Source organism: Rhinopithecus bieti, unplaced genomic scaffold (assembly GCF_001698545.2).
Source record: "Rhinopithecus bieti isolate Rb0 unplaced genomic scaffold, ASM169854v2 scaffold_947, whole genome shotgun sequence".
NCBI lineage: Eukaryota > Metazoa > Chordata > Mammalia > Primates > Cercopithecidae > Rhinopithecus > Rhinopithecus bieti.
This window is the reverse complement of record NW_016803664.1, coordinates 4,281,595-4,295,098: the sequence shown is the minus strand read 5'-3', so window position 1 is coordinate 4,295,098 and position 13,504 is coordinate 4,281,595. Positions and strand designations below refer to the sequence as shown.

General features: G+C 42.8%; 1 protein-coding gene across 7 annotated transcripts in view; it reads right to left on the bottom strand.

Annotated features, from left to right (window-relative positions):
• HECTD4 (HECT domain E3 ubiquitin protein ligase 4) overlaps positions 1-13,504 on the bottom strand; it is a 229,395-nt gene that overhangs the window by 128,431 nt on the left and 87,460 nt on the right. For all 7 annotated transcript variants that reach the window (XM_017847150.1, XM_017847162.1, XM_017847117.1 and 4 more), the window contains exon 8: positions 711-903. In XM_017847150.1, coding sequence (XP_017702639.1) covers positions 711-903 — 193 coding nt within the window. The remainder of the gene's footprint in view (positions 1-710; positions 904-13,504) is intronic.

Sequence of the window (13,504 nt, the reverse complement as noted above, 5' to 3'; positions counted from 1 at the left end):
AAAAAAAAAAAAAAAAAAAAAAAAAAAGTGCAGAATAGTGTATATAGTATACTACATTTTATTAAGAAAAGGCAGAAATTATGAACATATAAATTCATCTTTAATTATGCTTGCATAAATAAACACTGGAAGGATAAATGAAAACTAATAAATATAGTTACCTGTGGTGGGGTAGGGTGGGGGCAGAATATAAAATTTACCAACGTGGTGAGAATAAGACTTCTCTGCATATACCTTTTTACATTATTTTGACTTTCAAATTCTGTACATGTATTATCTATTTTAAAACATTAAGTTACAAAAACTAAAAGATAAATTCTAAAAAACAAAATATCTACTGTAGAAGGGCTTTTCTGTTATTTGCTTGGTCAAGACTGTATTTAGGGAAGATGATGCTAAGTATCAGGTTTTCACATTCACAAAGCATATGTGAAATATGAAATCAACTAATTTATATGAATGGTGACGATGATAAGATGTTTACAGTTTAACATGGGGTTGTTTTGCATTCCTACAGGTTCATATGAATTTATGTCCATAGCCTACAACATGTATTGGCTTGGAATAAAAAGCTGGACAATGACTGGAAGACCAGTAAGGTCAACTATGCAAAGGAAAGGGCTTTGCACAGCATGGAGGAAGTGCACAATAAGACGTAGCTGAACGGAGCTATATAAGGAAACAGATCTAGGAAGCACAGAGTAACATACCTGCTTGATCCTCTTTTAGTGTGTTGGAGATGGTGGAACCAGTCAGGGCAGCAAGGGTTGCTGACGGGGAGGCTCTATACCGAGAAAGTCTACTTAGAAGCATCTCATTAATGCTTTTTGCAGATTCGCCCTCTTTTCTCATTAGAATTGTGCGTTCCTGAAGAGGGTTGGCTACAAATACACCATTTTCAACCTAATATAGAAAAAAAGGAGGTCCTAAAATGATATGTTTCCATTTAGTCAGCAAATTTCTACTTGAGGATATTATTGTGAGTAAATCAAAATATTTCAAAACTGCACCTGAGTAGATGTACATCTTACAACTTAAATGTGCTATAGAAACTACTACAAACAAAAGAGACTATGATAAGTTTGAGAGCTTTCACTTTTCATAATAGCTATAATGTTTAATAAGTCTATGAAAAGTTTTGATTAAAATTCCTTATACTGGATTCCACAGGCAGCACTTACTAATTACATGCCTCTGACATGTTGAAGTCAAACGAGAGGAAAACAAATCAATCAGTCTTTGATTTACTGTTAAGGACAACTACGGGGATAATGTCTCAAAATATCTTCAGTGGCTAAAATCCAAACTCTTTATTAACAGCAGTTAACATTAGCACCAGCTGCTCAGGCCCTGGCAGAGCAAGCCTGGACAAAGGCAGATTTTGCTAAAAATACACATCAACTTCAACTGGATCTTTGCTGGTGCTTTGTGGTTCTTTCATTCACCACTTGGTTATTCCCCAGAAAAATCTTTGGAGTGGTAACTCCAAAATTCCTTCACCAATTCTGAGCTTAACTTTTAGCAAACCACCTGGTTTTCTTCTTTCTTCTTCTTTTTTTTTTTTATTCCACCTGGCTTTCTGTATTGCTAAAAAGATCCAGACCACTTACCACAAGCTTCTCCTACTCACGTCTCTTTCAACTTAAGAATCTTGGGACCCAGCCTCATGTATTATTTCCTTCGTCTTAATTCAGAGGAAAAAGGATTTCACCTCATATTATTGAAGATGAACCCTTCCACTTCTGCCTCATGTCCTGTGCTCCCCTCTGCCTCTTCATCATTAGTGCCTCCCTCTCCATTGACTTCCTTCTCTTTGTTTTCACATATTCACAAGTCTTAAACAAAACCTTGGTGGCCCATCAAAATATCATCCCTTTTGTCAAATCTGTCATGGCCCCTTTCTAGATCCAAGAACCAGATCCCCACCAGCAAAGACAGGCAGGACTGGCTTGCAGTTGTGGGGTGTGGAGATAAAAGGGAATGGGAGTGCAAAATGGCAAATATTCAGAAGCAAAGGGAAAGCAAAAGACGAGTGCACAGGGAAAGGTCGGTAACACAGAAGGGGCAAGAGAAAGTGAGTAAACTCAGGAGCACAGCCAGGAAAGATTCCCAAAGGTGGGTGTACTTAGTGGGGGAGTATTTTAAGACATGTTCACAAATGACAAAGAAAAGATTTGTTACAGAGTCCAAAAATGCTGTTTCTATTTCCCCATTCCCTGCTTTTTAACCCTTTGCAGTTGGTGGTCTCTGAATTCAGCACCCTCTAATGAGTTGGCAATCTCAATGGTTCACCAGTGACCTAACCCCAAAACCAGTGACCTTTTCCTTGACTTTCTTGCAGGTCATGCCATCACTGCCATCCTTCTTAGGATTCTGATTCCTTAGTGTTGGTGGCAGAACACAATCCTGGTTTCTTTTTTTTTTTGAGACAGAGTCTTGTTCTGTCACTCAGGCTAGAGTGTAGTGGCGTGGTTACAGCTCACTGAACCCTCAATCTCCCCAGGCTCAGATGATTCTCACACCCCAGCCTCTCAAGTAGCTGGGACCACAGGCATGCGCCACCACATCTGGCTAATTTTTGTATTAATGTTTTTTGTAGAGAGAGGGTTTTGCCATGTTGCCCAGGCTGGTCTTGAACTCCTGGGCTCAAGCAATCTGCCTGCCTCAGCTTCTCAAAGTGCTGGAATTACAGGCGTGAGCTACCATGCCCAGCCTGGTTTGTTTCTTTTTAACATGAACACTTACCTCTGTGTAAAGTGCTCACTGTGCTGGTGAGTGAAGCCAGCATAGTCCCTGCTTTCCTTCCTGTCTCTCTCTTTGCTGGTCAACATCTTCATTTTTTTAAATGGGACCTTTCCCAAGATTAGACCTAGCCCTGGTGTCCAAGACCTTCATCTGGAATGCTCTATCCCTAGACCTTCCAGAGGCTGGCTCTTTCCTATCATTCAGGTCTCAGTTAAACGTTACCTACTCAAAGAGGCCTGCCCTGGTTGCCAATCTAAAAAAGATTCTTCCCCAGCATCCCCAAGCCACAGCACATCATGCTGTTTCATTATCTACACAGCATTTACTACTCTCTGAAATTATTTTACTCATGAAGTCATTTATTGTTTGCCCTTCTACTTTAACATGCCCCAATGAATGCCAACTTCCTGAGAACAGTGATCCGCCTGCCTTGTTCACCTTAACATCCCCAGCACTTAGGAGGCATTCAATGAATACTCAATTGCTTGCTGAATAAACAGATCAGGGCCCTCCCCGAAATCCAACTCCGACTCTCTATGGTGACTCCCACATTTCTATTTACAGACCCATCCTTGCTACTAAGATCTAGTTCTACTTTTCTTTTTTTTTTCTTTTCTTTTTTTTTTTTTTTTTAGACGGAGTCTCGCTGTGTCGCCCAGGCTGGAGTGCAGTGGCCGGATCTCAGCTCACTGCAAGCTTCGCCTCCCGGGTTCCCGCCATTCTCCCGCCTCAGCCTCCGAGTAGCTGGGACTACAGGCGCCCGCCACCGCGCCCGGCTAGTTTTTTGTATTTTAGTAGAGACGGGGTTTCACCGTGTTAGCCAGGAGGGTCTCGATCTCCTAACCTCGTGATCCACCCGCCTCGGCCTCCCAAAGTGCTGGGATTACAGGCTTGAGCCACCGCGCCCGGCCTAGTTCTACTTTTCTAACTGCCCCTCACCCTCCTCACCGACATTTCTACTTGAACAGCCTCCTGTCACCTAAAATTCAACACATCCACCTCTTACTTCATTGTCTTACCCCAACTCTCCTACTAGATTAACTTTTAGCAAGCATAGCTCTATTTATGTCGTGCAATTCTAAATATACTCCTTCAAAAGCATCCAAGATAAAAATCAATCCCTTTAAGCTTGGCATTCAAAAGCATTACCCAATCTGGCCCTATGAGAAAATCAATAGATACCTTAAAAACAAACAAAACGCTATATTATTGTATTTGAGTACTTTGAAAATACTGCAAAGGAAAACTGATAAAGCACCTGTGTGATACAAGTAGGGCTGAAGTTTGCTACAAAATGGTAAATCTGCTGGAAATCCCTACTTCAGCAAAGACACTCTTCAGAGTAAGAAGCTGCTGATTTAGGAAGGAGAGGAAGAGCTGGGAGGAGTGAGAAGCAGCCCAGGTTCCTTCCTGGCAACCACTCTGGTCCAAGTCAATATCATCTCAAGAGAGATGATTAGACCAGTCTCCCAACCTGTCTTCCCACTTCCACGGGCACCCCAATGGTTTACTCTCTGCATAACCAGTGATCATTTAAAAATGTAAATAAAGCCAGGCACAGTGGCTCACACTTGTAATCCCAGCACTTTGGGAGGCCAAGAAGGGAAGATCACTTAAGCCCAGGAGTTCGAGACCAGCCTGGGCAACACAGTTTGAGACCAGCCCATCTCAAACACACACACACACATACACACACAAAAAAAATTATCCAAAGGCAGTGGCACATGCCTGTAGTCCCTGCTGCAAGGGAGGCTGAGGCAGGAGGATCGCCTGAGCCCAGGAAGTCGAGGCTGCAGTGAACCATGATTGCACCACTGCACTCCAGCCTGGGCAACAGAGGGAGATCCTATCCCACCCCACCCCGCCAAAAAAAAAAAAAGTAAAACCATGTCTTCCCTCATTTAAAACCCTGCAGTGGTTTTCCAACACACTTATGATAAAATTCAAATTACTGACAGGGCTTCACAAGCGCCAATGTCTGCTGACCTCCTCAGCAACATCTGCCTCAACTCAACCCTTTCTCACCACATTTTTAGCCATACTCGCCTTCTGTCACACCTCCAAAATACCATGCTTCCTCCTAATGCTGGGCCTTGGTACTTGCTATTCCCTCTTCTTGTGCTACCCATCTGTTGCAGTTTGCCTGGAACTGCAGGTTTCAGCACCAAAAGTTCCATGTGCTGAGCAATCCCTCAGTCTCAAGCAAACTGGGATAGTTGGTCACCCTGTCAGGATGGATGGCTTCTTATCATTCAGGTCTCAGCTCAAATGTCTTTCTTTAGAAAGGCCTTATGTACCCTGCAAGCTAAAGGAGCTCCCCATCTCTACCCCGGGCACTCCCTCTCACATTATCCTGTTTAATTTTCTCCCCAGCATTTATCACTAGCTGAAATTATTTCGTTCTTGGTGTTTACTTCTGTACTGTCCCACTTCCCATACTCTAATATAAGCTCCATGAAAACAAAAGCTTATTTACTGGGCTACCCAGATACGGCAATATAGTATAGGCCCTCAATTAATACAGAATGAAGGAAGCGTAGCTTAGTAATCTGGATCATAACTGGAAGGAAATAATAAACCCTTAGGGAGAAGGGGGGAAAGACACCTAGTGTGTCCATTACTACACTGACAATATCTTTAGGAAGTTACATGAGGAGAGAAAAATAGCAGTAAAATTGTCACTAAATCTAACCACTTTAAAAACTGCAGTTTATACAGAGTACAAACTGTATAAATGCAGAGAGCAAAAGACCACTCAGAACAAAACAGATGTGAGGATATTTTTTCAAAAGAGGCTTGAAAAGGTAAAAAAGAGTTATAGGCCAGGTGCAGTGGCTCACACTTGTAATCCCAGTAGGTAGAGAGGCAGAAGCAGGAGAACAGCTTGAGCCCAGGAGTTAGAGACCACAGTGAGACCCCATTCTCTAAAAAAAGAGAAAAAGAGTTATAGAAGATTCTCAAGCAGGAATGCATCCAGAGTAGAAGTAGCCAAATCAGGCAGAAAGATTCCGTGCCTCAGCTATTTTGTAGTCTTAAAGGCCAGAATTCTGTGTCTAGAGTTTCAGAAGGCCTGTTGCTCCATGTGGGTAGACTGTCACATTGGTGGCCCCTAATGAATGATGCACCCTTGTATTCATGCCCTTGTATAGTCCCCGTCCCACACTGAATCTGGACTTGGTCATATGCCTTTTTTTTTCCCCCCACATTAGAAAGCAAGTTGCTGGCCAGGCACGATGGCTCATGCCTATAATCCGAGCACTTTGGGAGGTCAAAGCAGGTGGAGCACTTGAGGCCAGGAGTTTGAGACCAGCCTGGCCAATATGGTGAAACCCCATCTCTACTAAAAATACAAAATTAGCTAGGTGTGGTGGTTTGCACCTGCAATTCTAGTTACCAAGGCAGGAGAACCACTTGAACCCAGGAGGCAAATGCTGCAGTGAGCTGAGATCACACCACTGCACTCCAGCCTGGGTGACAGAGCAAGACTCTGTCTCAAAAAAAAAAAAAAAAAGATGCAGCGGGGGCGATGGCTCATGCCTGTAATCCCAGCACTTTGGGAAGTTGAGGCAGGTGGATTGCTTGAGCCTAAGAGTTCAAGATCAGCCTGGGCAACGTGGCAAAACTCAGTCTACACAAAAAATACAAAAATTAGCTGGGCATGGTGGCATGAGCCTGTAGTCCCAGCTACTCAGGGGGCTGAGGTGGGAGGAATGCTTGAGCCCAGAGCAGGGAATTTGTAGTGACTGAGACAAGATAGTAGCACCACTACACTCCAGCCTGGGCCACAGAGAGACACAATGTATCAAAAAAAGAAAGCATGATACAAGCAGAGGCTTGATACCCACTTGTCCTCTTGAAAAGCTCCTTCCTGAAAACCAGCCTCCATGATGTCAAGAGCTTCAGCATAGATTACTGAATATTGGGTGCCAAGTGGAGAGAGGCCCTAGAGGATGAGAGGCCATCTTCAATGGCACAGCCCAAGCTAAGCTCCCAGTTGAATGAGCCTGCAGATGTGACTTCAGCTTCACCACGCAGAGGAGAAGAACCACCCAGCTGAGCCCCATCAACCTATAAATCACTGTTGCTTGAAGTTACTTAGCTTAGGGATTGTTCATTGAGTACAAGTAGATAACTGAAATACCATAAAAGTTAGAGAAATTCTGTGATCCAAATGTTAGCGGTCATTTTATATTAATAATAGTTTGTTAGTTAAGCAGGATAATCGCGACATTCCATTTTGTTACATCATATTCCTAAATATATGTCTTCTCTTCTCTTCTTTTTCTTTTCTTCTTGAGACAGGATCTTGGCGTGTCACCCAAGCTGGAGTGCAGTGGCATGATCATGGCTCACTGCAGCCTTGATCTCCAGGGCTCAAGTTATCCTCCCACCTCATGCTACTTAGTAGCTGAGACTACAGGTGTGAACCTCCACACCTGGCTAATTAAAAAAAATTTTTTTGTAGAAACGGGGTCTCACTATGTTGCCCAGGCTGGTGTAAATATATTTCTATAGTCTGCCTTTTATAACAATTAGTTATCTAATTCCATGCTTAGTTAACAAGATATCATTTTGAGAGGTAAGCATGGCTAGTTAGATTCTGCTCTCTGATCTTAGTCATTTCAATCCATTAGTTTTCCCTGAGTCTTAGGTACCAAGAGATCTATTTGGTGTAATAGATTAAACTCAGCTGATTGTTTTATGAAAAAGTGACATTATGGAGGAATACAGATGGTGTTCCAAGAATTTTTTTAATGTTTAGGTTTTTTTTTTTCTAATGATAAAACTAATTTATGGTTACTCTTGGAAATCTTGGTGGGGAAAGAAAGAAAACTATAAATAAGAAAAGCTACTATTATTCTTTGATTTTGCTTTGTTTTTGTTTTTTGAGACAGTCTCACTCTGTCGGCCAGGCTGGAGTGCAGTGGCACGATCTCAGCTCACTGCAACCTCCGTCTCCTGGGCTCAAGCAGTTCTCCTGCCTCAGCCTCCTGAGTAGGTGGGAATACAGGCATGTGCCAACATGTCTGGTTAATTTTTGTATTTTTAGTAGAGACAGGGTTTCACCATGTTGGCCAGGCTGGTCTTGAACTCCTGACCTCAGGTAATCCTCCCGCCTAGGCATTCCAAAGTGCTGGGATTATAGGCATGAGCCACCACACCCGGCCTATTCTTTCTTTTTAAGGGGATAATCAGTTAATGTTTTAAGTTCTAGCATTTAAAGAAATCAGGCCGGGCACAGTGGCTCACGCTCTTAATCCCAACACTTTGAGAGGCTGAGGCTGGTGGATTGCTTGAGCTCAGGAGTTTGAGACCAACCTGGGCAACATGGTGAAACCCCATCTCTACAAAAAATACCAAAATTAGCCCAGCAAGGTGGTGTGTGCCTGTGGTCCCAGCTACCTGGGAGGCTAAGTGAGAGGAACACTTGAGCCCAGGAGGCTGAGGCTACAGTAAGCCATCATCACACCACTGAACTCCAGCCTGAGTGACAGAGTGAGAGCTAGTCTCAAAAAAAACATCAATCAATCATAGGCTCTAGAAAATAATTTTTTTAATTAGCTGGGCATGGTGGTGGGTGCGGTGGTCCCAGCTGTGAGGGAGGCGGAGGTGAGAAGATTGCTTGAGCCTGCAAGGTTCTAGGCTGCAGTGAACTGTGATCACACCATTCCACTCCAGCCTGGGCAAAAGAGCAACACTCTGTCTCAAATAATAATAATAATAATAAAATATAATAAAGAAATCAGGCCGGACACGGTGGCTCACACCTGTAATCATAACATTTTGGGAGGCTGAGGAGGACAGATCACATGAAGTCGGGAGTTTGAGACTAGCCTGACCAACATGGTGAAACCCTGTCTCTACTAAAAATACAAAAATTAGCTGGGCATGGTGGCGCATGCCTGTAGTCCCAGCTACTCAGGAGGCTGAGGCAGGGGAATCACTTGAACCCGGGAGGTGGAGGTTGTGGTGAGCCAAGATCTCACCATTGTACTCCAGCCTGAGCAACAGGAGCGAAATTCTGTCTCAAAAAAAAAAAAGAAATCACAGATAGTTTTGGATGCTGCATGATACCACTGGGATCAATAAAAGGATTTGTCACCAATTTTTAAAAGAATATATCCTGAATCTGTTCACTTTTTACCACCTCCATCATTACTTCACCTTCAGTCCAACACATTATTATCTTTCACCTGGTCTGTGGCAATAGCTTCCTACTAATCCCATTCTTGCCCCCTTCTCGCAAGGTGCATTCTTTTAAAAAATGTTTCATTACAAAATTTTTCTTAATACTAAAATATACACAAAAAGAACTAGTAATATCTGCTTAGATATTATCTAAGTGTAATTAGATATTATCTAACAAGTAATATCCACTCTAGATACAACAGTTATCAAGATTTTGACATATTTGCTTCATCTCTCCCAGGCCTTGTCATTTCACCCCCACATATTTCAGTGCATATCACTATAAAATATAGATATTTTCTTTAATAACTACAATGCAATCACACTTATTATTAGCAATAATTCTTGACATCATCTAATATTGAGTCCATAATTCAATTTCCCCAATTTTCTCAAAAATACTTTTTACAGGCCAGGTGCAGTGGCTCAAGTCTGTAATCCTAGCACTTTGGGAGGCTGAGGTGGGAGGGTCACTTGAGCCCAGGAGTTCAAGGACAACCTAAGCAACAGAGTGAGACCCTATCTTTAAAAAAAAGAAAAAAGAGCCAGGCATGGTGGCTCACGCCTGCAGCACTTTGGGAGGGTGAGGTGGGCAGATCACGAGGTCAGGAAATAGAGACCATCCTGGCTAACACGGTGAAACCCCGTCTCTACTAAAAAAATACAAAAAACTAGCCGGGCGAGGTGGCGGGCGCCTGTAGTCCCAGCTACTCGGGAGGCTGAGGCAGGAGAATGGCGTAAACCCGGGAGGCGGAGTTTGCAGTGAGCTGAGATCTGGCCACTGCACTCCAGCCTGGGTGACAGAGCGAGACTCCTTCTCAAAAAAAAAAAAAAAAAAAAAAAATCCCAATACCTTGCAAGGCCCTATAAGATATGGCCCTGGCTACCTCTCCAACTTCATCTGCCTTTACTCACTCTCGTCACTCCACTTAAGACACACAAACTTCTTGTTCTTCCTCAACATGCCAACCTCATGCCTATCTCAGGGTCCTCTGCACATGCCATTTCCTGTCTGTAATGCTCTTCTGCCAGATCTTTACATGGCTCATTCCTTTATTTTATTCAGGTGTCAATGCAAATACCACCTCCTTAGAGAGGCTCCCCTGATCATTACCTAGAATAGTCCCATACCAAACACACACTAAATCATTTTTTTATTGGTTTACTTCATCTTCCTTTTTAATAGTTACCACTGCTTGAAACTGTGCTTCTGTCTCCTCCACTAGAATGTAAGCTCCATGAGGACAGATATCTCACTGTCTTTTCTATACTGTATCCCAGCTCCTAGGATACTACCTAGCATGTAGAAGGCCCTTTGTAATGTAGGAGATGAATGAATATGTGAAGACATAGCTACTTAAACTTGAGGCTACTGCATGAAGTGCCCAGAACTCACATCAGTAAGGCTGGATGAGAAGCTTCCATTTGTATACAGTGGATTAGGATCACTAGCATGCCACAAAATAAAAATGCCAGGAAAAAATCTTTTGGCCGGGCGCGGGGGCTCACACCTGTAATCCCAGCACTTTGGGAGACCGAGGCGGGCAGATCACAAGGTCAGGAGTTTGAGACCAGTCTGGCCAACATAGTGAAACCCCGTCTCTACTAAAAATATAAAAAATTAGCCAGGGGTGGTGGCGGGCACCTGTAATCCCAGCTACTAGGGAGGCTGAGGCAGGAGAATTGTTTGAACCCAGGAGGCAGAGGTTGCAGTGAGCCGAGATCGCACCATTGCACTCCAGCCTGGCCAACAATGCAAAACTCCGTGTAAAAAATAAAAAAATTAAAAAAATCTTTCATGAGGGATGTTATTGAGGGGATTCAAATATCCAATGAGGGCCAGGCGCAGTGACTCACGCCTATAATCCCAGCACTTTGGGAGGCTGGGGCAGGTGGATCACTTGAGGTCAGGAGCTCGAGACCAGCCTGACAAACATGGTGAAACCCTGTCTCTATTAAAAATACAAAAATTAGCTGGGCTTGGTGGTGGCACCTGTAATCCCAGCTACTCAGGAGGCTGAGGCAGGAGAATCACTTGAACCAGGGAGGCAGAGGTTGTGGTGAGCCGAGATCACACCATTGCACTCCAGCCTGGGCAACAGAGCAAGACTCCGTCTCAAAAAAAAAAAAAATTAGCTGGGCGTGGTGGTGGTGGCTTGCGCCTGTAATCTCAGCTACTCGGGAGGCTGAGGCAGGAGGATTTATTGAACCTGGGAGACAGAGGTTGCAGTGGGCTGAGATCGTGCCACTGTACTCCAGCCTGGGTGACAGAACAAGATTCTATCTCAAAATCAATCAATCAATCCATCTTGCTTTAAAGTAGAATTTTACTTCAATAACAGAGCAAGGTACAGAAGAATGTGTATAATAAATCACTATTTGTGTACGAAACAGAAAAGGAAAAACAAAATATACACAAGCATTTGTTTGTATGTGCTCAGTCTGTGGAAGGATATAGAAGAAAATGCCACCCTCACTTGCCTCTGAGGAGGGAAACTGGGCTAGGAAGTAGAGTAGGTGACAGACTTTTGTACCTTCTGAGTTGTATAACTACGTGAATATCATGTTAAAAATATTTTTAATTAAAACAACATAGCTATTACTAAGCTTGAAGAGAAAGTTATCAGTACTTAGTTTTCTTTCTTTTTTTTTTTGTGGTGGTGGGGAGACAGGGTCTCACTCTGTCACCCAGGCTGGAGTGCAGTGGTGCAATCATAGCTCACTACAGTCTTGACCTTCTGGGCTCAAGCAATCCCCCTGCCTCAGCTCCCTAAGTAGCTGGGACTATAGTCGTGTACCACCACACCTGGCTAATTTTCTTTTTATTTTTTGGAGAGATGAGGTCTCACTTTGTTGCTCAGACTGGTCTTCTTTTTTCTTTTCTTACAGGCCATGCTAATCTTTTCTGTATCTTTCCAATTTTGATGTCTGTGCTGCTGAAGTTAGCACTTATCAGTACTCCTAAGTATCGGAGTGAAATCATAATTCCCAGCAAATCTAATTCCTTCCAGTAATTATTATTAGCCACATCTATGTGACAAGTATCTATATTATTTAGAAACCAAGATTAATCATAACTCAGTAGACAATTTCAGGGCTAGAACTCTATGAAACATTTCATCTAAAGCATTATTTCATAAAGTTTTTTGCCTGGTTTGGCCCAGCAAATCACAGGAGGTCTATGGCTAAGCCCTATCATTTGTGAATTTAGAAACAGGTGACTTTTTAAAATCTATTCAATAACTTAAATTTTAAAAAATGAGATTAAAATATTTCAATGTTCCCACAGTCCATTCCATCATCCCCTTCCAATTTCTCTCCTGTTTTCACATCAAACCCCTGGAGAGAAAGATCTATTGTTCTCCATCTTATCCTCCCTACCTTACCCTCAACCAATTCCATCTGGTTGCCACTCCTATTATTCCCCAAAACAGCTCTTGTTAGCACTGCAACAGCCTCCATATTATAATTCAAAAGGCCTCTTTCAGTCTGACTTTGACTTCTCCAGCAGAATTCAATGCTGTTAAACAAGTTCTCCTTTTTATAAAAAATTCCTTTTTTAAAAGTTAATTTTTCTAAATAGCCCATTGTTAAACTTTAAAAACATATGAAAAGATCAATGGTGGAAAGTAAGTCTTGCCCCAACCAGTTCCCTTCCCCAGGGAAACCAATGCCTCCAGTCTCTTGTGATGTTTCATCTATTCATTCATTTAGCAAATATTTAATAAGCATCTACTGTGTGCTGGGTACTATTCTAGCACCGGAGGGCACGGTGGCTCATATCTACAGCCACAGCACTTTGGGAAGCCAAGGCAGGCCAGACTACTTGAGTCCAGGAGTTCAAGGCTAGCTGGGGCAACAGCGAAATCCCGTCTCAAAAAAAAAAGAGAGAGAGAGAGAGAGAGAGAGAGAAACAAAAATCCCTTCCGTGCTGGAGCTGACATTACTAAGCAGGGGAGACAGTCAATAAACAAGCAAATAAATGAGTAGTAAGAAGAAAACTAAAGCAGGGCAAAGAGGATAGGGAGGATTTTATTTTATACAAAATATTTCATATAGAATGGTCTTTTGTTTTACATGAAATATTTCGTACAGAAAGGTCTTTCTGGTAAGGTGATTTTTTTTTTTTTTTTTGAGAGATAGGGTCTTGCTCTGTTACCCAGGCTGGAATGCAGTGGTGTAATCCTAGCTCACTACAGCCTTGGACTCCTGGACTGAAGTGACTGAAGTGATCCTTCTACCTCAGCAACTGGCTAATGGTAATTTTTTTTTTTTTTTTTTCTAAATAGAGACAGGGCCTCACTTTGTTGCCCAGGCTGGTCTTGAACTCCTGGCTTCAAGTGATCTTCCTGTTTTAGCCTCCCAAAATGCTGAGATTATAGGCATGAGCCACTGTACCCGGCCCTCTTTTTCTTTTTTTTTTGAGACAGGGTCTGTCTCACTCCACTGCCCAGGCTGTGTGCAGTGGTGTGATTGTACTTCTCTGCAGCCTTAAACTCCTGGGCTCAAGCAATCCTCCCACCTTATCTCTCCAAATAGCTGGGACTACGGATGTGCACCATTAGATTAA